This window comes from Diachasmimorpha longicaudata, chromosome 1 (assembly GCF_034640455.1).
Source record: "Diachasmimorpha longicaudata isolate KC_UGA_2023 chromosome 1, iyDiaLong2, whole genome shotgun sequence".
Taxonomy (NCBI): Eukaryota; Metazoa; Arthropoda; class Insecta; order Hymenoptera; family Braconidae; genus Diachasmimorpha; species Diachasmimorpha longicaudata.
The window spans coordinates 10,159,085-10,182,694 of NC_087225.1; the positions used below are offsets into that span (position 1 = coordinate 10,159,085).

At 37.7% G+C, this 23,610-nt stretch overlaps 3 protein-coding genes across 13 annotated transcripts in view; 2 read left to right on the plus strand and 1 right to left on the minus strand.

The window, feature by feature from the left end:
* The first annotated feature begins 123 nt into the window (after nucleotides 1-123).
* On the plus strand, nucleotides 124-6,775 carry LOC135169261 (uncharacterized). Its single transcript, XM_064134141.1, has 9 exons — nucleotides 124-704; nucleotides 799-1,507; nucleotides 1,961-2,283; nucleotides 2,371-2,718; nucleotides 2,979-3,596; nucleotides 3,704-3,734; nucleotides 3,854-3,954; nucleotides 3,996-6,365; nucleotides 6,467-6,775. Exons 1-9 carry the CDS (start codon nucleotides 273-275, stop codon nucleotides 6,695-6,697), a joined length of 5,163 nt encoding a protein of 1,720 aa, XP_063990211.1. The 5' UTR covers nucleotides 124-272; the 3' UTR covers nucleotides 6,698-6,775.
* Nucleotides 6,630-8,584, plus strand: LOC135161434 (uncharacterized). The gene is made up of 5 exons (XM_064119001.1): nucleotides 6,630-6,761; nucleotides 6,861-7,079; nucleotides 7,268-7,499; nucleotides 7,961-8,132; nucleotides 8,282-8,584. Exons 2-5 carry the CDS (start codon nucleotides 6,924-6,926, stop codon nucleotides 8,421-8,423), a joined length of 702 nt encoding a protein of 233 aa, XP_063975071.1. The 5' UTR covers nucleotides 6,630-6,761; nucleotides 6,861-6,923; the 3' UTR covers nucleotides 8,424-8,584.
* The window catches only part of LOC135161264 (peripheral plasma membrane protein CASK), a 24,358-nt gene continuing 9,229 nt past the window's right edge, over nucleotides 8,482-23,610 (minus strand). For 2 of the 11 annotated variants that reach the window (XM_064118739.1, XM_064118696.1), the window contains 12 exons: nucleotides 23,163-23,342; nucleotides 17,151-17,342; nucleotides 16,860-17,024; nucleotides 15,961-16,035; nucleotides 14,880-14,909; nucleotides 13,529-13,766; nucleotides 12,809-12,865; nucleotides 11,972-12,091; nucleotides 11,778-11,894; nucleotides 11,548-11,655; nucleotides 11,180-11,355; nucleotides 8,482-11,088 (listed from right to left, as the gene is read on the minus strand). In XM_064118739.1, coding sequence (XP_063974809.1) covers nucleotides 10,909-11,088; nucleotides 11,180-11,355; nucleotides 11,548-11,655; nucleotides 11,778-11,894; nucleotides 11,972-12,091; nucleotides 12,809-12,865; nucleotides 13,529-13,766; nucleotides 14,880-14,909; nucleotides 15,961-16,035; nucleotides 16,860-17,024; nucleotides 17,151-17,342; nucleotides 23,163-23,342 — 1,638 coding nt within the window. In that variant the 3' untranslated portion in view covers nucleotides 8,482-10,908. Of the gene's footprint in view, nucleotides 11,089-11,179; nucleotides 11,356-11,547; nucleotides 11,656-11,777; nucleotides 11,895-11,971; nucleotides 12,092-12,227; nucleotides 12,322-12,413; nucleotides 12,532-12,808; nucleotides 12,866-13,528; nucleotides 13,767-14,879; nucleotides 14,910-15,960; nucleotides 16,036-16,859; nucleotides 17,025-17,150; nucleotides 17,343-18,246; nucleotides 19,852-23,162; nucleotides 23,343-23,610 lie in introns of those variants that run through there. The other 9 variants (XM_064118771.1, XM_064118748.1, XM_064118706.1 and 6 more) reach the window with 8 other exon arrangements.

Consider the following 23,610-nt stretch of genomic DNA (forward strand, 5'->3'; position numbering starts at 1 on the left):
AATCCAATATCAATTTACATTTTCGTGTACAGTTTTTACTATTTTAGTCTAAGTACGAAAGCTGAAGGGATTATTTTGGTGCAATAGAGGAGTTATTCGTGCTTTGAGGATTTTATTGCTGCTTGAACAACGGATAGTGGGTGTTGTATTTCGAATATCTGCTGGAAAACTAACCTCCAAGGAAACTTCGCATTCTCCCAGTTTTTTTTATATTGGAAGAATATTCTAAGCTTCAGTTCTTCTGCAAAATATTCAATTACAAAAACCCGATCATGTCGAACGAGGGGTCCGACAGTAGTGATGTTGAACAACCAACAGACATGGACACCAGTGAAGGCAGTGAAGTTCCCTCTGAGAGTCCATTACTTATGAAATCGAGGGAACAGTATCAAACACTTTATCGCAAATTTATGGAATGGAAGGAGACAAATAACAAGGATTCACTTAATGAGGATGTCTTCATGGATTACTTCACTGATTTGGCTGAAAAAATGAAGCCATCCACCCTGTGGTCCCAGTACTCCATGCTCAAAGCTACCATGTTTGCTAATGACAAAATTGATATGAATAATTTTCAAAGATTGAGAAGCTTCTTGAGGACAAAATCAATTGGATATAAAAGCAAGACCAGTCATGCTTTCTCGTCCAGGGAAATTGAGACTTTTTTGAATGACGCTCCTGACAGCCGGTATTTAGCAGAGAAGGTAAGACATCATTTCTCCTCTTGAACTCTTATGTTATGTTCTCATTGATGTTTTGAAACTGCTAATATGTCAAATCCATCAATATTTCTCGCAGGTCTCTTTGATTTTTGGAATTCTCGGTGCATGCAGAAGCCACGAGCTCGTTCACATAACTGTCGACAACATCGAGGATGATGGTACAATAGCACTAGTGACAATTCCAAGAACTGAGAGCGATCCCGAACGTTCGTTCACAATTTGTGGTGAATTTTACCGAGTGTACAAGAGATACGCTATGCTGCGCCCGAAGAAAACAGACTGTCGAAGATTTTTTCTGAGTTATCGTGGTGGAAGATGTGTAAATCAGGTGATTGGCCTTCACAAATTCGGTGGTATGCCAAGACAAATTGCTACTTACTTGAATTTACCAGATCCCGATGGTTACACGGGCCACAGTTTCCGAAGGACTTCAGCAACACTTCTTGCCGCATCAGGAGCTGATTACAAGACCCTCCAAAGTCATGTAGGCTGGAACTCAAAGATAGCGAGGGATATCGCCGAAGGAAAAAGGCGAAATCAAATTCGATTGGCCAAGCAGATAACAGAATCAGTGTTTTTGAAACCTTCGACATCTACTTCGAATGATAATTCTGAAATTCAATCATTTGGTGAACCAGCAACCGCTACGCCTGAACAAATACAGAGGTTCGATGATCCGCTGTTTATTGACTGCAACACGACTATTAAGGAGGAGATCACAGAGATCTCGGAGGAGACTATTGAATCTGAAGAGTTGCCACCACCAGTTAGAATTCTTCCATCTGGTGAACATTTTTTTATTCCTTCACTTTGTAAAATGCAGGTACTTGGCAGGATAGAGAGGAAGATACAGACAGTAGTGATGATCGTTATTGTAACGAATTTTAAAATTAGTAAAAACGTATCTTTTGAAGATCTGAATGTCAGACAGATCTTTAAATATCATGGTTTAAATGAACACAATGCCTCCAAATGACTGTTGCAATCCCATTAAATTGTAGAAAGAGGATTGTACGGTCATATATGCAAGTCATTTTAATTGACTACGTTTTTATAATTATTGTTGAAAATCAAGTGGTATATTTATAACCCGAGCTGCAGGTCGAGATTATAACCACACGCGATAAATGATACTTTCAACGCTATCTGACATGCCCTATAGTCTCAGTTCGTTCAGTTAAATCGCGATTTGAGAGTCCAATGATGTCAAAGCAATTTCTCACTAGCTTCATTTGTAGGTCCCAAGGTCAAAATTATCCGTAAACCGGCAGCAAAGCCAGTAGCAGCTCAACCAGTCATTCAACCAGCTATTAGTCAGCCAATAAAGATTGCACCTAAACCTGTCATCCGTATTCAGCCGAAAATTTTACCTGCGCCGCCTTCCTCGCAGAATATCAAACCGAAGAAAATTCTACCCGGCCCTCCTCCTCTTCAGAATGTTCCCACAAAGCGTCTGGTAGTGAAGACAATTTCAGTGCAAAGGCCGCCAGGGTCAACACCTACCTTGAACCCGCACCAGAAGCCAACAGTTCAGAATGCAGTACCTCAGCGCTCCCCAGAGGTGAGAGAAATCAAGAAAATTAAGGGATCGATAACAAATTATATTCTAGACATCAATAAAGAGATCTTGTAACGCAAATGTCTGTAGGTCTGTCTGAGATGGGGCTTTTATCACAACAACATGCAGACCAGCTTTCCATCCTTCCTTAACTCTGAGGAGTTTGTCGACGTTACTCTCGCTTGTGAGGGTAAGTCTGTGAAGTGTCACAAAGTCATTCTTTCCTCGTGCAGTGATTATTTAGCAGCATTGCTACGTGAAAATCCCTGTCAGCATCCAATAATTCTCATGAAGGACCTACAATTTTGGGAAGTTGAGGCTCTCGTTAGATTTATGTACAAAGGGGAAGTCAATATTTCTCACGACAAGTTGCCACAGCTTCTTAAAGCAGCTGATGCACTCCAGGTTAAGGGACTGGTGAATTTCACTTCAGCACAGGTTAGTCGAAATAAGCAAAGGTTTTATTTTATTTTTTTATTATCGATAAAATAATTCCAAAATTACAATTTTTTCAAATGATGAGAATTGTTTGTAAAATATTTATACTCTGTGTAAAATACCGGCACTGTTGAATGTAAGATATGATTAACAAATTTATAATAGAATCTATGATGAATAATCCAGGAAACTTGAATATCCTTAAATTTGATTTTCTTGTTTATTAGCGACAAGACTTCTAAACGGTTGTCAATTTGAAGTTTTTATTGCAGAGTAAAAAGTCCGTGACGACGGCTCCACCGCTGGCATATTCACCAAATCCATCGGCTGGAGGTATTCCAAAGCGTACAGATATCAAAATCCAAGAGGAAGCTCCAAAACAGACTGTTAATATCTCTAATGTGTCAGCGAAGCATAGTGCAAATATCCTGAGACGAGGAATTAAACGTCCGTTGCAGGTAAAGAGAGCTTCACTTGTCTCTAAATGTCGTCGACTTCCACCAAACACTCCGCCACCAGTCGAAATCTTATCACCAGAGATTAAGGAGGAGACCCTGGACATACCGCTGGGCGATTCCGACATTTTTCCTGAGAATCAAGATTATGAGAATCTTATAATGTTGAATGAGGATAGCCCACATGAGGACAAACCACCTGAACCCCCTGCCGATAGTATCATGCAATCTAAACATGACACTGAAGATATTGTTGAGGTCCAGATGGACATGTTGAGGGACTTTTTGCAAGATGATAATGATTTTTTAGAGAAGATCGATGCTGTGGACGATGATAGTGGAAAACCTCCTTCGGGTGAGGGCCAACGTCAACTGCAAGATTATGAATTGGATGAAACCGATGGAACATTTAAGCGGAGAGACACTTGATGGAAAAAACATGATATCCGACCTAAACATAAACTTCGATAAAGTTTGTTTCGATTGTCAATGAATTGAAAAACAACTGAGGAGCATCTTCACATGTGCAGGCACCAGAGCAATATCCAACAACTGAACAAAGTATATATGCGGCTATGTACATCTAAAATATCAAGAGACGAAACAAATGTCATCTATTTCACGATAATAAAGACTAATTTTTTTTTGAAAAAGTACGTTTAATCTCTCATTGTTGGTAGTACTTGTTAGGCGCGCGCATTTTTACTCCCGAGTGTTTACGTTTTTGTTCCTAACCAAACAAACAGTCTCTCCGTCTCATTCCCAAAATCATGTGTTAAAGGTACAAAGTTAAATTGACGACGATAAATCTACAACGATGTAAATATCGGCGTGTTAATTTACGTATTAACAATATTTATTATGAGTGAATCGGACGATACGGATATTCTGCTGCTGATTCCCCCCGATCTGTTCACCGTGGCATGCTCAGGATCAGAAGAGAGTTTGACCAACGGCTGTTGTTCGACCGGGAGTCAAGTGGTTTCGGATCTTCTGGAGCAAGTGCAATCGCTTGATGGTCGTGTGAAGGGTCTAGAAACGAGGGAAATTCCCCTCAAGTCATCCCCTATGCCTCACAAGGTTGATTTATTGACCCCTGACACTTTTGACTCGTCCAAGCTCTTCAAGAGTCCCCCCTCAGCCATTAAAAAATTTCCCACCAAACCCCACAACCACTCATCTCCCCTCAGATACGTCCCCAGCACAACTTCCACTAATGATCCCAGGGAGAAACGACATACTGACATGTTTCCAAACTACTACCATCGCTCTGCTACGACATCGGAGCTTAGTAATCTCCACCTCACCGATCGCTTCTCCCCCACAAACTTTAAATCATCTAATTCGTGCGACACAAACTCTCTTCCTCCAGCGTTGGATCTTAAAACTGAAGGTAAAGACTTCAATTTCCCCAGAGAAAATACCACACGAACAGATCCTCTGGGGACGAGTGAATTTTCACAGCTACTGAACAACAACTCTGGGAATTCACTTCTGGACAGAATGAGTGAGCGAAAATCCCCGAAGAAGGAGCAGTTTGTAAAGACGATTCGAGACATCTCAAAAATCCAGGAAAACTTTTCCAAACTGTCGACACCGAGTGAAGTAAATACTGTCAACTCCAGAAACTACAATTTCCCGATAAACTCGGAGTACAATAGATCTCCTGGCGATGAAAAGAGGCCGGAAACCGGAGTAAAAGCGGATTCCATGGATTTTAAAAGCCAGAAATTACTGTCGCTGACAGACTTTTGGGAGCCAGACTCATCCAAGAGTGAAGTTGAAAAATTGAGGATTAAAATTGAGGAGGAAAAATTTAGACGTGAACACTGTGAAAAAACAATTCAGGAGTTGCAGAAGAGGCTGTTGGAACAACAGGAGAGGGTTGCGGTTGCCATTGGAATCGACAAGGAGAAGAACAGTATTATTCATCAGTATCAATCGATAACCCAGAAATTAAAAAATCAGTTTCAAACTCTCCAGTCAAGCCAGAGAAAGTTGGAGGAGAGCTCAGCGCAATCGAGGGCAAGCCATCAGGTGGAAGTGGAGGGCTTGAGTAGTGAAATAAAGCAATTAGGGGAAGAACTATCAACGTGTCGATCATTGTCTCAAGAGTATCGGGATAAAGTTGATGCGGGAGTGGAGGAGAAACTTCAATTACTGGCGACCCATGCCAACGAATTGGAAAGCTATAAATCGTTTGTTAGAACGGCAGAGGAGAGGTACGAGAGACTGAAAGGTGATTATGATAAATTGGTGGAGAAGCATAAAATGGTGGAGGAGGCCTCGTCGGTGGCACATCAGGATCTCTACCGGGAGAGATTAAAAGCTGGGGAGATTAGGAGTGAAATGGCTTTGATTCGCAAGGCCCTGGATACTTGTGAGGCCGAACTCACGGTTCTCCGTCAGGAGAAGGAGAATCTGCAGTTGAAGCTCAAAGAGGAGGAGAAGAGATGTGCAATTCTAGAGGGGAGGAGGAGTAATCTTCTGGATGAATTGAATGCGGCGAAGAAATCTGAGGAAATGAGGAAGGAGGAGGTCCAGAGACTCGTCGAACAGCAGGAGCAGATGAGGGGAGAACTCAGGGAAATTTATCAAAATCAAGTTGATGATGTTGTTAAGGTGAAGCTCAAGGAGTTTCAAGCACACTTGGACTCCGCTGAGGCTGCATTCAAGACTGAACTCGAAGTGAAACAGAGAGCTATTGCAGAATGTGCTGCTGGTAAAATAAAAACGATTATCGATAAACATCAACTTGAGATTAATCTGTTGGAGGAGAAGCACAAAGAGGAGAAGAGACTGTGTGAACTGAGACTCTCCCAGAATGTCAAGAAATCAAATTACTTGGAGGCAAAGTTGAATGCACAGCAAGCAGCCAAGACGAAAATTGCCGAGCAGTTGCATTCACTGATGGAGAAGCAGTGGAAACAGGCAGTGCGGATTATTTCCTCTGGCAATGATAGTAGTTTTGGTAATTCAGATACTTCGAGGGAAATTAGGAGCTTAATGAAGACCAACGATTTTGATGAATCCGGCGGTATGGAGCCAGTCAAGCTTGGAGTTTCAGCGAATAAAAACTTTTTCTATTCACATCAGGACCACGACGAGAGTCTCATTGCGTTCACGAATAATGATGAGTCGAGGGAGAAAATGAGAGACTCCAAAGATGATTTGAAAAAGTATATTCAAATGGTAATAATTATATTCTCACTTTTTTAAATTTTATTAATATGTGGTCAGATTTTCTGCGGATCGTTCAGTTCGTTTGTGATAAGTTTCATGTGTATTTATAGATCCTCCAAATGCAAGAGTCGAAGAGTCTCTCAGGGACAAACGGCGGGAATGAGTCATCGGTTTCATCGTCTGAATGCAGACAAGTACCACGAAAATACTACACGAAAGCGGATGCTGCCTTAACCAGTGAGAAAACAGTAACTTGGCAGCAGGCAGAGCCTTCGACGGTTTACAATACAGTATCAATGACACAAGTAGATAATAAACCATCGAAACCACCATGGAAGTGATTTGTTTGCGCTGAAAATACCATGGAATTAACTTTTTCATGTTTTATTACGAATAAAACAATTTGTAATTACTTTTTATTCCTGAGTTACTCCGTGTTTTCCAGTTGTGATTTGTAAGAGAACGGAAGCGGAAAAAGATAATGACTATTTTTTTTTTATGAAGAGATAAAATTTCGTCAGACGCCGGAGGAATCTGGAGTCGTTGGGGGTATTTTATTCATTCATCATGAATGTTTCGAGGGAGTTTTGGCTTTTTGGAGTTTTATTGGTGTTTTTATGGCCGTGGAAGATTGATTCTGTGAGCGGAGTGTCGTGGAAACCACGGGAAGACAAGACAAAGTGCCCAAAAGTCAAGGGATTAACCCATTTCGATATTTCAGAAGTGAGTGGAAACGATTGTTCCTTTTTTATTCATGATTCCTGTGCCCAAATGCAAGTAGAAGAAAAAATAGTCTTCATTCTGATAACATTTTTATTCTGTTTGCTCCTCCTGTTCTTGTAATGGGTCATTACATGCATTTTTTAAGTACAGCTGAGACCTCAACAATTCCTCCCATTTTATTTCTCCAGTTTGTGGGTTCGTGGAAGGTCATTCAATATTACGCTAGCTCAGAAGAAGCTCTCGCATACAAATGCATGAGAGCAGAATTATTTCTCTCCGAAGACAACGCGGAGATAACAATGAACTTCACGTACAGCTTCGTCGACGATCCCATTAATGAAAAAGTCTTTGGGAATATAACGTGGAAAATTCCTCATTATCACGAGTCACCGGCCCACTGGGTTCACGCGGAATTCCCCTGTAAGAATCCTTTATTTAACGTAGCTCTAGTCTTACGGTAAATTTAAATATTATTGGAAGCTGAAAAAAAATTTCAAAAAGCTCGATTACAGTTGAAATCGTAACTTTTTTCGCCCTCAATTATGGTATTTATTTGTTCACGGATAAAATCCGAATTTATTCCCGTGTATTATGATAAAATCAATATGTCCATTGTAATAAAAGATTAAATTCAATTTTTGTACTGCTACAAAAATGAAAAAATGAAAAACTTTATGACAATTCATAAAAAAATGTCCATCATTTTGTAAGCAAACCCTATTATTTCCACTTTCATTGACAAAGGTGATGAAAAAACAAATGATTGAATTTATAAAGTGTTTCATATCAAACTGGAAAACGACAGATATCCTTAATTGTTTTTATTTTCGTGTTGTTCTGTCAAAGTAAAATTTTTTGGTTTCGTTCATTGAATATTCCAGACGAAGGAGTCTATAACACCTATGTTTTGGCAACGGATTATAATTCTTGGGCGTTACTAATGCATTGTGCAGAGAAGAATAAGAGCCCGAGGTATCTCTCCAGCTTCATTATGAGCCGCAAGAGACGACTTGGCCAAAATGTTATTTCTTATCTGCGAGAGAAACTCCCAAGGTGAAAATTTCTTATACCGTTACTCTTTGACAATCGGACTTTACATATGCAAATTAACAATTAACCTTTCTCGGTAAATTGCCAATTTTAACCCAATGAAATTACAAAACGTTAAATTGTTTTTTCGATTGATTTGAATGAAATTGTAGATACGATATTGACCTCGAGTACATGTTCCCAATGGAACAGAGGGACTGCAATCATACATCAGAGCGGCCGCACACATTTGGAGCCCTTCCAATGGTGGAAGCAGCGAGAAATCGATACGAGGCCAACGAAAATGCAAATTAAAAGATAAAAGTGATATCAAGTATTCTACTAATTAATAAAATCATCAGTACCAGGCATATAATCTGTCATATTTCTGGGCTAGTTTTATTAATTCAATTAACAACGTATTATAATAATCTTCATTCTGCTCATTTATAATTACATAATTATAATGAACTGTTTATTGTTTTTTTTTCTTTAATTTTCTTTAGACCCGTCATCTTTCAACGTTTTCATTTTCATTTTTAAGCTTAACTTTGTGTTTTTTTTTTTTTCATCTTTTCAATGTCGTGATATAGTTACGCATTTTTCGTTACGTTGATTCACGATGTTCGTCGCTTTCTAACATATTTTTGTTTCATTTTGGATTGAATCGTCAATAATTTTGCTTCGTTTTCCTCAACTGTCAGTCATTTTCTAATAAGTCACCAGACAATGGCCGCTACAACTTATAATAAAATGTTACAAAATCATTTTATTCCGTATTTTATTTTTTTTTGGTAATTGGATTTCTCTTGTCGTTAAAAATCATTCAATTAAACCCTCATTTTCATTTACACGGCACAATCGTTTTTTTTTACAATGTTGGTAATCATTCTTTTTCTTCCATCGTTTTTCCCCACTCGCCCTTTTTTCCTCGGTATCAATTAATTCGATAAGTGATTAATTACGCGTTTCAGAAGCCACATGTGACGGGCTCTTACACCATTTTTATTTAATATATGAGGTTGACACTATTTGATTTCACATTGTTTTGTCCTACCACAGATTTTTCAAATTATTTTTACCCTTTTTTATAAAAAAATTTATTTCATCATCCAAGAGCGTCAAAAATTAATTGAGAATATAGTTGCAGTGTTAATTGGAAAGTGCGACTTTGTTGAAAGCTGTCATTTGTTTGTTTTACATCTGATTATCCATTAATTTTCGTTCATTTATTCATCTTGTTTATTTAAGTTTTTTATTTTAGGATATTTTGTTCTTTTTTCGAGTGGTGTTTGATTTGAATTATGCTTCAAATAAATTGGAGAGAAGCGCACAGAGTGGAAAGAAAATTCGATTAATTTACCAACTCGAGAGAGCATGTAATGTTTCTTGTAATGCTGCACTTGACATTGCAAATTTTTTTAAAAATTTAATATACATGCATAATAGTTTTTTTTTGTCTACAATTAATCCTTCTCCAGTAATTACAATCAATATTGCGTGTTTAATTTTGGTTTTCATTATTTTTAAATACTCCATTTTTTCGTTCCCCTTAAATTGCTAATTATATATTATGATGAAAATGATAAAATTTCAAAATTCATTCAATAAAAAATCAAATTATAATTACAACAGCAGATTCAAACGTCACTGATTCATCGTACGTTTTCAAAAATTTACAGTGCTTTCGTAAAATGATTGAGTATTATGCACACATCACTAATATTTCAATTTCTTCGAGCTTCATTCTCTTTTTGTTTTTTTTCCTCTTAAAAAGTAATTAATTAATTTGACTGATGATTACATATCTACTTTGAAATATAATTATTGCAATTAATCAGTTCGCTACCAGACGAAGTTTTTCATTTTTTTTAATCCCTTCATTCTAATTTTGTTAGTAACATGAGTTTGTGTATAATAGGTATAATTATAATCAATCAATCGAGAGATTATCTTTTTATATGCTCTCGCCAAAAATTTATATATTTTTAAAAATCTCTTTTTGATTTCCATGAAAACAAATGAGCCGACAATTTTCTTCAGTCCATCGACAATTTCCTTTTTCATTCCATATTATTTTAGTAATAAACTCGAGGCAGCAGTTGATACCGGAAGTACTACGATAATTAGTGATTAAAATAAAGATGAAGAATGCGAGAATGAGATTAAATTAATTACGGTTGCAGATTGAATAGTGTACGATGTGAATTCGTGTCTGACAATATTCTTACTGATTTCGATTCATATTTTATCATTTGTGATGATCCTTGAGAGTAATTAATTAATTAATACTTGACAATCATGAACACACGGCCACGATTGTACTAAAAAGCTGTGAACAAATGAAAAACAAGAAATAATAATTATAATTTCTTGATTTCACTCGATCACAGAAAATTTCTTCAAGTCGGCCCATTTTCAAGGTTTAATTTACCTTTACGACTCCAACATTTCGTTCAAATTCCTAATTTTCTGCATAAGTTTCATCTCTTTCCGCACCCACCAATAATTCAACGACCAATCACCATAAAATGGGCATAACAGAAAATCCCCAAAAGCAACGAAAACCCGAAGTGTTCGTCTTTTTTTTCTCATTTTCAAGTTTCCTGGGACAGTCATCACTCTTGCAATTCACTTTTCTACCCCTGTATCGATTACCCCTGGTATTCCCTACAATTCCATGGAAAAAAAAACATCTCACTAGATTTAATTTAACTAATAACTTTTTTTTGGTTTACTCTCCTCCCTTTTTCTATGCTGAGCCATTGTAGTCTGTGGGATTTGTCGATGGAGACCGCTGTCAGTACACCCATCTGACAGGAGTCCATTGCGGTGTTTTCTGTATTCGCTCAATCGCCGCCTCCAACTGGCCAATCGTCTCCTCGATATCATCATTAACGATTGTAAAATCGAAAAAATGACCGTACGATTGCTTCAGAAGGTCCGACTCCCTCCCGAGTCTCTCGAGACTGCCATCGTACTGCAATTGTCAGTTGACAGTTTTATTTGAGGATAAAAAAAGCTCATTCAGTTAAATAACTGAGAGCCCACTTGAAATAAAAAAAACCTACATCATTCATATTTTGAACCACTGGTGCGGCGATAAATACAACGTAGGGTGCAAATTCCGCTGTTCGTAATATTTTCAATGCCTGGGGCTCAACATCCAGAATCGCCATTTTTCCCTCCTCATGGATTTTCCTAATTGTCTCTAATTTTGTTCCATACATTGCTTCCTCATGAGTTCCTTCAATGTTTCAATAACGACGATTAATTATCTACAATTATCTAGGTTTAGGAGTAATTGTCTACTTGAAAATTGTTTAAGTATAGAATACATGTTTCAAGAGAAGATGTTTCATTCCATCTTGATTGGAAAATTAGTAATAGTCAAATAAATTTTCATGAGTTCGCTTAGAAATTTTAATGGAGAGCTTACCGTACTCCAGGTACTCATTGGCACTAATATCCGCCATCATCTCGTCGTGAGAGACGAAATAATAATTGCGACCATTTTCTTCGTCATTTCGTGGAGGCCTCGTTGTATCTAAATAATCGATTGAAGAAGATTATTCACTAATGGATCTTGTCCTTTATATCGCAAAAGTTATTTGATCAATGCATTGCAAAATCAAATTATTAAATGAAATGGTTATCGAAAGTACTAACGTGGAATAGGATAGGTATATTTATCAGGATGCTTGGAGATAATGGCATTTTTAATATGCCGACGACCAACACCGTGAGCCCCAAGGAGAACAAGGGTTTTGCGTTGGAAGGCTTCGTCTAAAAACAACGAGTTAGATTAAAGCACCTGAAAATATCTGCTTAAAACATTGTGGCAATAAAATGCAAATACTCACGAGGTACTTTAACAACCTCCTCATATGTGACCAGATCCAGCTGATCAAAAACAGCGTTGTGCTTGGCAAGGTACTTATCCTTATACTGTTTTTTCTTTCGGCCAAAAATTGAGCAATTGACTGGAGTAGCAACAAATTAAAAATCAATCATCCATTACAGTTATTTGAATCAATCGATAAATGCTGCTAATAGGCTTGTTAATTCGATATATTGGATTCATTGATAATGCAGTGCAGTTGGAAATTACTTTCATACATTTTATGCATCGAAGCATTGGTATATTATTTTTATATCATTTTATCTAGTGTATGACATGCTTGCATCGCTGGCTCTCTCGATCCTCAATAAACTGGTGAAGAAATAAGATGAATAAAAAACACATGGTGAATTAATAATAAAAACAAATATAAATTCATTATTAAATGGAGAAATAAAACTCACTATAGAGTGATAAAATGGAAGTGAAGTTCCAGCAGGTCACAATAAATAATAAGAAAGATTCGATGCATGAGTTGAATGCGATGAGAGAGGGAGGAGAATATCGTGCCATTTTTTTTACCTAAGGGAGAGGGAGAGAATGTAGGTTGAACGTTCTGTATGCATTCATCTCGATAATTATTCATAGAATTGTTCTAATTGTGAGTTAAAAGTGAGCAAAAGAAAATATGCTAATAAATACTCCCTACGTTCATTTTACTCTTTCTAATTTGCAAGTTATTAAAAATTCTTTGAATTCTACTCCCGTTCTTTTGCTAAAAAATTTCTATGCCTGTGATTTTTTGCTCTTCTTGTTGTTTTATCTTTTTTTTTTAGCTGCAGGCAGAATTTTTTCGTACCTGTCGAGCTGTCACAGCCCTCGGTGTGAGGAGAACAGCCGCCCTCTCCTTCTGCATCTAAGCTCGCATAACACAGAATAATATAATGATTACTACTAATTTTCTTTTAATATAAAAAAAAACTCTAATTTAAAATCCTGTAAATACTGAAAATCAAGCCCCTATATAATTGAGCTGTAATTACTCATTTGTACTCGAATCAAATATTATCGTTCCCTCATTCGTTAAAATATTGACCCGTTGTCAATATCATCGAACTGGAGTATAAATTTCGAAAAACCTGACAATGAATTAGTAACGATTTAATGACGCATTTTGTTAGTAACACGGTGAGCATCCATGCGATGTATCGAAATGCAATCCGAAGTGTTGTGAAAATTTATTACCAATCCTGTATAGTTTAATGGTTTTACAATGGGTTTAATGCTTTGGTGAAAAAAAACGTGATACCAATTTCGGATTAAAGAGAAGCAGTTGAGCACAGGGTGCGATCTGCTGGAACAAGTATACCGCACGTTATCTTATTATTTTTATTCTCTGTTCAACATTCTATAATTTCAATCAAATGAATCTGAGACCTATGAAGAAATGAAGAAACTTGCTTGCACATCCTTGGGGCAATGATACTGCAGCAGTTGAATGAGAAATGATTTTTTCTCGATTTGCTGCAGAATAAACAATTAAAACGATTGTTTTGAAGTGTTGTTTAATGCTCCTTACCTTGTTCCTGCTTATTTTTCTTCATCGCCATGCAAGCAGCTCTCCATTCTTGTAATTCTGAGGATGGTATGAGACCAGCTGAGCCCGCGGCATTGTCTTTCCTCGCTTGCCACCAATGATGATCATCCTTGCTAATTATTTGCAATATGTCGCCCGTTTTAAATGCAATGCCAGCTTGGGCACACGGTATGTGCTCGTCCTCGAGAGGATCGTAATCGAACTGCGCTCGAACGAATATCTGTGACAGACATTCGTTGAATATTACCATAAATATGTCTCATTGCTACAGATATCGTTAAATTGGGGAACAATCATAACACTCAATTCTTTCACAGTGAAATTCCTCAAGAAGAATTTATTTCTCTCTAGAATGATGCATAATAAGCTGAAGCATTTATTTGTGTCTTATTTGTTGTTCCACGAAACATTGGGATTGAGGACTGGAAATATTTAGTGAATGGCGAATCATGTGTGATACTTTCGGGGAAATGTCATACCTTGATCAATTGTTGACCTCAACTATTTTTAAAAAATTGAATTTTTCATATAATTATCGAGTGAATATAATAGCAGGACTTGACCTAGATTTTTTACTCTACGGGTTAAATGCCAATATTTACTTGATTGTTATTTCCGTGGCAATGAGGGGTAAAATCGCACTGGTATATGGAATAATATGACAGAATTATCACGGGAGATGTCAAGGAAATATTTTATCACCCGTCAATTACATGAATAAAGTGCATTAGTTATCAGATATTTTGAATATTCAATAAAAAATATATTTCTCAATAACTATTGAAATTGAATGAACTCTCGGGTATCATTTGAAAACGGAAATGCTCCCGGCTATCCAATGTGCCCGTTGTCACTCTCACCATTTCCCAGGATATTGGATAAAACTAGCGATGAAATATTTCACGCGACTCTCCTTATGCATTATGCGATGATAAAATTAAGACGAATAAAAACTAAAAAGGTCAGTTTTTCAACATGAAGATACATTGAAAAGTGCTCTACAACTCTTTTCTTTTCAAGAGATTCGTTTTTTTTTTCATTTTGTGACTAGGCCGCATGCCAGATACTCATTAAATCTCTCATTGCGTGTATATACATTATTAAATTAAATATCTATCTATTGAAAATAATAAAATAGTGTCGACGATATATTATAAATCGTGTACGAAATATCTAACGAAAACGCACCAATTGACAACTAAATATATTTAGACAATCGATTGACTGTATTATTTTGTTATAAATTTGGGTAAATATGCAGGTACAGATATATAACGCATTAGCTCTCTAACTACAGCAGTCCAATCACACCAGATCAAGTGGCGGTACTTACTAATACTGGCAGAGGCCTAATCCTGAACAACTAGATTGTTGAAAAACAGAAAGAAAAAGAATGTGGTCATTATTCAGTTACTGAATTAATTTTTTCTGTTCCATAAACTCGAGGTATTTCTAACTCATCTTAATCATCGTAACTAAATTTGGATTATTCTAGTTGCTCGATCGATTTTTACACGTAACACCCGCCTAATTTCAATGCTGACTATTACTTGACAATAATTACAGTGTTACTAAGGGGATCAAGTACGTGTGGAGGTTTTTCTCTTACAACAAAAGTGACAACTAGAGTGATTTTCATTACGTGGAGGGATCTAAATTTCTATGCACCAAATATACTGAGTAATTATAAAATAGTGAAGGGAATTTAATGACGAAAAAAAGGTATCGACAACTCGTCTGGTGGACTGACTGCTGCCACTGCAGTTGTATCTGCTCTGTTGCTGACGATGATTTTGTTTGTCATTTTCTAGCTCATATTGTGTGTAGGAATGTATATACAGTTTTTTTATATTCAGAATGTAGCCTACAGCACCGCTGCTAATTCATGCGTAAATGATGATGATGTAAAATTTCCGATGAATGTATAGTCAATGAATAATTGCAATGAACGCATTTCAACCACTGCCAGATTATAGAATTGAATAAAAAATTATATTAAATTTTTTTTAGTATTTCAAGCCGTTACGTTCAGATAGCAGAGAAATGAAAACAGATATTTGCATGCCGTTATTTTAAAGTTTTCTCGTGTGGAATAAAAAGATGAATTAAGCATTGTTTTTCCCCTGTTTTTATGCGAAAAAATTAAAATTGCGGATGATGGATGGAGAATAATGAGTATCTCTCTACAAAACTTTGCTTTAGTCTCAACGAACAATTTATCATTATTTTATTCCACAGGCATATTTTTATTTGTATTCTGAATTTTAAAATCCCGTTTTTTTTTTTCTAAACAGGAATTTCAGCGGATTCATTGCATTTTTTGAATTAAAGAGAAACAAAAAAAGTTAAGTAAATAACGATAAAATATTGACCGGGCTTTCATGGTGGATTTGGATGTGGATTTTGGGGCTTACTTGTACCTCGCAGGGGGGCGGTGCAATCCTGTACGATGGTAGTATTTTGAATGTCACTGATCCTCTCGCCTCACGCTGTGAAAGTAATAAAATCAATTGAACACTCGAACTTAATCAAATCGAACAGTGTCATTCATAATTCAATTGGGGGGGAAAATAATTGAAATTTCAGATTCCACCGAAATGTTTTGAGCCACAAACGATGAACATTCCCGAATCAATTGGATTTTTAATCAAAATATAATTCTTCTAATCTTCTCTTTGATTCTTCTAATCAAAATATAAAAAAACCAACTTCTTCGAAAATTCATTGGAATTGTATGTAACTAAAATTTCTAAATATTAGCACCGGAAATTTAACGTATCATTGTCCGGAGTGAGTTTGAAATTCAATCATTGGAAAGTGCGATAGTGGTAATTAATTTGCACACCGATATTAATTCACCGGAGAATAGCTATTGACACCGAAACTTGGTATTACAAACATTCCCGTGTGATTTCCGGCTGGATTCCCGTGGTTTGCCACCATAGATTCCCCAGATTCCCTAGTTACCCTTTTTTCAATAAACCATCACCTCAGGTTATCCAGATAGGAATCCACCTGGGAATTTTCGTTATGCAGGTGATAATCGATTTTCCACGCCTGTTTCCCCACACGAATTTTTGTCCTTCAATTAACTACATTCGAGTAATTTACATTGACTGATAGAATTCACGGAAATTTCATTGTGAAACGTTGAAAATTGGAATGTACTGTTGGAAAAAAAAATTAAATTCCATGAATAGTTGACGAATACCAGTGGAACCGTGTTATTCATGTAAATTTTCAATGAAAATTCCGTGAAATATCTTCACAGGATGGAAATAATTTTCAGCAAGTCAATAAATATTGTACTCACGAGCATTTTTTGTAGCGCATTGACGGATTGATTGGCGACTGGAATTCCATTAATTTCTTTAATCTCATCGAGAACGTGAAGGGTCGCTTGTCTGTGAATCATTCCACCGTGCATTATTCGCGCTACCACGCATTTACCATCTTCATTCATTTTCAATGTAATCCCCTGTGGCGTATGAAAAACATGAAATTGGAAAATTTATAATCTCATCGATAGACAGGGGCAGTGTAATGGATAAAAGCTGTTCCATGATAACCGAGATTTATAGTCTAAAACGATGAAAATCCTCACCATAGGTTCATCAGTATTTTTTTGAAATTGCACTAGTCTAACTCGCGTGACATTCTCCACATCCATATCTCCATTTTGCCCCTCAATGTCGTCACTTCCATTGAGATAGGGTAGTAAGGGTGGTGGGGTGACTCTTGATGCTCCCTCACCGTAAACTTCATGGCCCGCTACATCGTGCGCCTGCAGAAGTGTCTAAAAAATCCCGCAAAGAACAGGAAAGGAAAAAAAATCAGAAAAGCGAGAAAGACGAAGACTAAAAAAAATCAATTAATTAAAGATTCATTAACTATAATTTCAAAGTCAGAGGAAATTGGGAACGTGACTTTGATGAATTGAGGGTAACGGGTGAAAGTTACTCAGGGTTGAAAACTTGGTAGGACAGACTCAAAGGCCTCTGTATGTAAACTGCAACTCGAGGAGGTACAAGATTTGTGAAACAAAGTGATATATAATACAACAAGGCGAAACGCCAAAAGATCCCCCATTCGAGTTTACCGCAACCGTGCGACTGCGCTTTAACAATCGCCCGTACGCAATATACTCTTCCCTATCTGGGACGAACTTGTAAGCCACCGGTTTTTCGCCAACTATACATATATGTTTGCCCCAACGGTTTGCTCCAGTGATCAATCAATAACTAGCCAATATTTTCGGTGGAAATTTTATTCGAGTGGAGTATTAGGAGGGGATAAAATATTCATCCATAACGGGTAAGAAATGGTTATCCCTATGCGCCTCTCATAAATAGAGAGGATAAAACTTTTTTTTTTTTTGAATAAAAGGCAAGAAGAATAGACGTACTATAAACGTGGGGGGATGGATAAGAGAGAGGGAATATAAGCGCTCTGTCTACTAGCGGGCATCATTGACGGTGATCACTATGAATGATCAGCGTATGATAAACTTCTCCCCTAAATATAATAATTATGGTAATCACTGGACTAAATAAATTCATCTGTAATACTTCTAAAAGTATCTCTATAATATTCTATCTAATCTCATGATCCCTATGCTCTAGGATAAAATCATACAATTAGGCTAGTAAAATTCATGATCATCTAAAAAAAAAATACCAATATTATTCGCTGATGTTTACCTGATGACCATGACAATCTGGTAAGCCATTTAGAAACTTGAAACGAAACGGACTGTGAACCGGGCAATTAATTCTCAAATGATTATCGACGTTGAATGGCAAAGGTTGATGATTATGGGATCCAAAAATAACTGAATCCATTGGCAATGGTCGGCCAGGTTGGTGCTCGAGCGATCTGCATGACCAATTTAGTGGGCGATGATCCAGTGGTCGACCAGGTGTATTAGCTATAGCTCTTGCATGATGAGCATCGTGCGCACAATAATCTAATAACTGTGGTACATGATCAACTGAACGACATCCATGGTCATGAGAGAAATGATGATCTTTTGGCCTTCCATTGTGATCTACTAATCTGCATGGATGATCAATAGCACGTTGATAATAATCATTACCACGAAAATATCCAGTGTCTATTGATCTTGGTTGTTCAGTGCATATATTTGGCTCAATCTGATGATGCTCATGTCTCATTGATGATTCAGGACTTGTCATACTACTCATGTGTTCATGTACTATTGACTGTCTACCAGAGTCCATTGATCTCATTGACTCCATTGATCTCATTGTATCCATTGATCTCATAACATGGTCAATAGGCCGCGTTGGTAATGGATCCGATGAATTACATCCTCGTGTCCAGCATTTTCCAACGCTGTTATCACAAACATTCCCACTAACACTCGCTGCATAGTTGGGGTGACTTTGTGGCCCCCAACCACCTCCATGGAAATCCATCAGACCTCAAAGATTTTTCCGTTCTCAGAGATTTTTTTTTCCTTTTTTTTTTTATTATTCTTTATGGTTTCTCTTTTCTCCACTTTTTCTTTTGTTCCCTTCTCACGAAAAAGGTGTAATGTTAAATATTAATGAGTTCAGTCTGGCGGTAATGCATGTTTGCGTACTGCGGAGTATTGAGATTCACATGTACACATTCGTACACCCTCCCACTCACACGCCTACACGTTATAAACACGCTGTGCATTTTTGATTGAGACTATGCAAAACTCACCTCAATTATTTTTTTTCTTCAAAAATTAAGCTCTCTCTTTTTCTCTTTCACCTTTTTCTCATCATTCGCAGTACTCAATCACTGTTGCAATTCTTTATCATTCATAAACCCTTAAAATATTTAATCGTAATTGTTTTATGAAAATAATTTAAATAAAAACCTTCTATTTACGTTAAAAAAGTTATGTTACGCATGTAGCTTTAATGTACAATTGTCTGTAGAACCGTAATCGATACATCACAGTATTAATCGTGACATTAGTTACATTATCAATCATTTTAAAATAGATATATATATGTGGGGGATTATTTGGAATGTTTAAGTGTGTTTCGATAGAGATAGACGCGAAATAAATGATAGAAGAAGGGGGAAAATGTACGAGTCGAGTGCAGCAGCAACGAGACACCGACACATCTCGATGCCGCGCTCCCCAGCACTACGAGGTAATGTTGAGTTGTACCTCAGTCGCGCAGTCTCCGGTTGTTTCGCGCAAAACCCCAGGGGGTTTACTCCCCTACTCATCGTCCCTATCTATCCCTCTCTCTCCCTCTCTTTTACCCCCTACGTTTATGCATGTTACATCATTTCTCCTACCACCATCAGGAGCTTTCCTAGCGTCGCACTCGTGCCGGCGTCTGGACCGCAACGCTATACCCGCATCCACCCACCCCTCATCCAGTCCTATTGCGCACCCCCTATTTTCCTCCCCTCTCCTCATCCACTGCCATTTCTCTTCAATTAATATATTGGTCTCTTTCTAAACCCCGACACAGCCATCTCGTCGATTTCCCTCATTTCTGCCCTACTCTCGTTTTTCACCGATCTGCGCGCCACGTCGTGTCGCAACATCCAACGGGATTCTTCGAATTTCATCTACCCCTATCTCTCCTTCTTACTTTTTATTTATTTCAAGTACTTTCTTTCGTCCCTTCAATTCTTTCAGAGCTGAATTTTCTTCTTTTTTTCCCTTCCTTTCTCCATCAATTGCAGATGGGTCTTGGCAATTTGGGAGACAATCCCTACTTCCTGGACTCTTCTTCCTCGTCCGCCCGCATCAAACTTTTGGGCGAAGAGAGGTGTCGGGACATTTGTTTTATTCTCCTTTTTTGGAGACAGGACTTCCTGGTTAAGGCATTTTTTATGAATAATTTTCAAATCAGGGTTTATCGTGGAGGAGGGACAGGTTAAGGACGTTGTTGGTAGATAAGAGCGCCTGCGTATTTCATCCCACCCATATTGAAATATGTAGGGCATTGATAGAGATACAGACGCAGACGCAGACAGGGATACTAAATAACTCACACACAGTGCTGCATTCTTTTTTTTTTACTCTCCTTCTTTTGGCAACTGAAATTTTCCAAACGAATGTACTCGAAAAATTTTGTTAATAGAAAACTTTGTTTCTCAACGAGCGTTCTCGTAACTTTTATTCGATGGAGGGAGGGAATTTCAATGGGTTGATGAGTAATTGAGAGTATTTTTTCTCTTGTCTGATGGAACGACTATTACGACTACTTGAACTCTGCGATTTACGAAAATTGGAGGAAATATGAAATAAATAAAAAAATGTATTTTTTATTCATTCTCGCGGCAAATATTTACCTTGAAACGGTGCCTCTGGTATTCCTTGATGAATGAGAGATAGTATTTGTATACGTGCAATGGTAGGGAGCGTTTTGTCTCTTCACCAATCCAGCGTTGTGTTAAGTCAAGGCCAGGTGGTCTTGGTACTCGTGATACTGTTGTTGTTGTTGTTCTTGTTGTTGGTAATTTTTGTGGCTTTTGTTTTTCAGTCTCTCTCGAATCATAATGACAAGTTGTTGAGCAGGGCGATTGTGTGAGATAGAAATCCGAGGTATTTGAAGGTGGATATGAATGATGATGGTGATAACGATGGTAATTAGATGTTGATGATGAACGCCAATCAAAACGATTAAATGGCACTGGTGTTGTTTCAGCTGAACGGGAACGATGCGACTCGTGACAGAGTGATAGATGTGAGGTATGTAGACAGGTTGACAACAGTGCACAATGTTGCAGTGTCAGTACTGGCCTAAGGCATTTTCTGCATGATGGATATACGTGGGGATTCCATGTGTGGTAGCAGCATCCCGGCGACCTGGAGCCTATTGGATCCCTGGTCGCAGGGTAATTCATGATGAAACTCACATTTCATCAATTTATTTTATCGTCTGCTTGGCTTTTCCACTTTTATGTCACATTGTCAGCCATATTTATGGCCTTAAAGGTGTTTAAGGTATCTGCATTACTTTGAGTTTGAGTGTCTGTTCGTTTAGCACTTCATTCGCGGTTCAAGTGGCATCTTGAAAACTTTTCAAGATTCGTTATTGTTCGGGACTTCATCGATTTATTTTACTAACTTTCGGCCAGTTTATGAGTGCTTGGTTAGCGGTGAACACCCTCACCCTCCCCCTGCTGACGGATATTCAATATTTATGGGTCTAAATGTTGAACCAAAAAATTTTGATAAATTCTTTGTTCGAATTGAAAAATAGCCAGGCGCATATTCTTCTCATGCCTAGTAACGGTTGCCTAACAACCAACTCACCTAGCGACCACTACCGAGCTACCATTGCCCATGGCAACGAGATCTGCATGTATGAGTTCTATTGTCAAGAGTTAATTTTTCGTTTCTTCCTAACTATGTGCCGCCTTTGGAATACCTTTTTCTCGGATAAATTAAAGCTGAACCATTGATATTCAGGGGGAAATTTTACCTCAATTCCCAGTGTTCGGCGAATTTTGTTCATGTACTTTCTCGGATTTATAAATAAAATTTTGTGAAATTGAAAAGGTACTTTCAAATAACAAGAGTTTCAAAATAATTTAGTGAGTGGGTACAGGTGAAAAGCGACGAACAATTTAGGTGGGGCGAGGGGGAGTGAATGACCCACAGAGCCACGTGGAAATCCTCTCGTACACAATAAATATGTTATCCCATTAAAAATTTCGATAACTCGCTTGAATTAGTTTTTACTACTCGAGGCTGACGGTTAATTGCATTTCGCTGTCAAAAAGTTTTAATTAAAATTCACCGGTTGAATTCTAGCAATAAAAAATAATGATTCTAAAGCGAAGGATGGGTCATTTTTAATTTGTTCCACACAGATGCATCTAGATATTCGTTACCTAGACGATGAAAAATAAACCGTTCTTAAATTTGAGAATTCAACTCTCGTGGATTAAATTCACATTCATAGAGGCAATGATCTCTGGTTACGGCCTCATGAGGCCGGTAATTGCACGAGGAATTGAAATACCTCGACGTCATCGTTATGAGCGAAAATAAGATTAAAATAAATGTGTTTAATGACAAATAAAGTGAATGACGGTATTATTTATCGTAAATAGTAAATGCACGACGTTCACGGACAACGGTCTGCAGTGAACTAGCGGCAATCCCTATCCCCGGTGGATACCCCTTCTCCATACATTTGTGCTCCACCTCCAAACGTCACTTCCGTTTTTACCCGACCCCTTTCTTCTCTCCCTCCCACCCCCGGTTACTTCCACTCTTCTACCCCTTGCCCTCGTCCGCCCACCCAGAACGCAGCCGCTCGCGAGACCCAGCGTGACAACTCACAAGTCAAGTGAATGCCAACACTTTCAGTCATTGAAAATAAAGAGAAAAAAAACATGTGGAATAGGGAAAGAAATTTCAGCTTCGATTCAGCCCATGAAACATTTTCGTGCAACAGTTGAGGGCTGCATATCAGTGAAAGGGTTGGAGATGATATTCAAAGGACGATACTTTATAAATAGAAATGGCAAAAGAGTACGGAGGAAATTTCAATGGAAAACCAATTAGTGACCGATAAAATTCAAGGAACAGGAAGGTAACGTCCAAGAGTTACAAGTGAAGCTTCACAATGATTGACCTTACCTTCATGTGTGGTTGATTGAGCAGCTCCTGAAGTTCTCTGAGGTCACATCGATCAAGGTTCCTAAATGCCATGTGTTCAGCTTCACGCAAAAATTCCTCAACTTCTCGCAAACGTTGTACAGCATCGGTGGGAGGTGGTCGTGTTGGCGTTGATACTTTAGTCGAAATCTTATCATACAGCTATAAAAAAAAATCAAGGGGATTAGAGAGGAACAATCATCATTCGCCTGATTCTTCATTCAATTTTTTCATTTCCTTCAGTACTTCGAACTCACTAATAAATTTCCGATCTCAAATAAATCATACGCCAAACTTATATCGGCAATGGTCATTAATTGAGTTAATTGCATCTTTCTCAGTGGACATAACGCATCATCATTAAAGCTTTACTCCCATTATTTTGTTTTTGTTAAGATTGCTGACGGAAGAGAAAGAGCAGCCGGGGATT

Coding starts and splice junctions, on each gene's coding strand:
- LOC135161434 (XM_064119001.1), top strand. CDS start 6,924: ATGAATGTTTCGAGGGAGTTTTGGCTTTTTGGAGTTTTATTGGTGTTT. Junction 7,500..7,960: donor GGTTCACGCGGAATTCCCCT/GTAAGAATCCTT, acceptor TGAATATTCCAG/ACGAAGGAGTCTATAACACC. Junction 8,133..8,281: donor CTGCGAGAGAAACTCCCAAG/GTGAAAATTTCT, acceptor ATGAAATTGTAG/ATACGATATTGACCTCGAGT.
- LOC135169261 (XM_064134141.1), top strand. CDS start 273: ATGTCGAACGAGGGGTCCGACAGTAGTGATGTTGAACAACCAACAGAC. Junction 2,284..2,370: donor TACCTCAGCGCTCCCCAGAG/GTGAGAGAAATC, acceptor AAATGTCTGTAG/GTCTGTCTGAGATGGGGCTT. Junction 3,735..3,853: donor ATATCCAACAACTGAACAAA/GTATATATGCGG, acceptor CATTGTTGGTAG/TACTTGTTAGGCGCGCGCAT.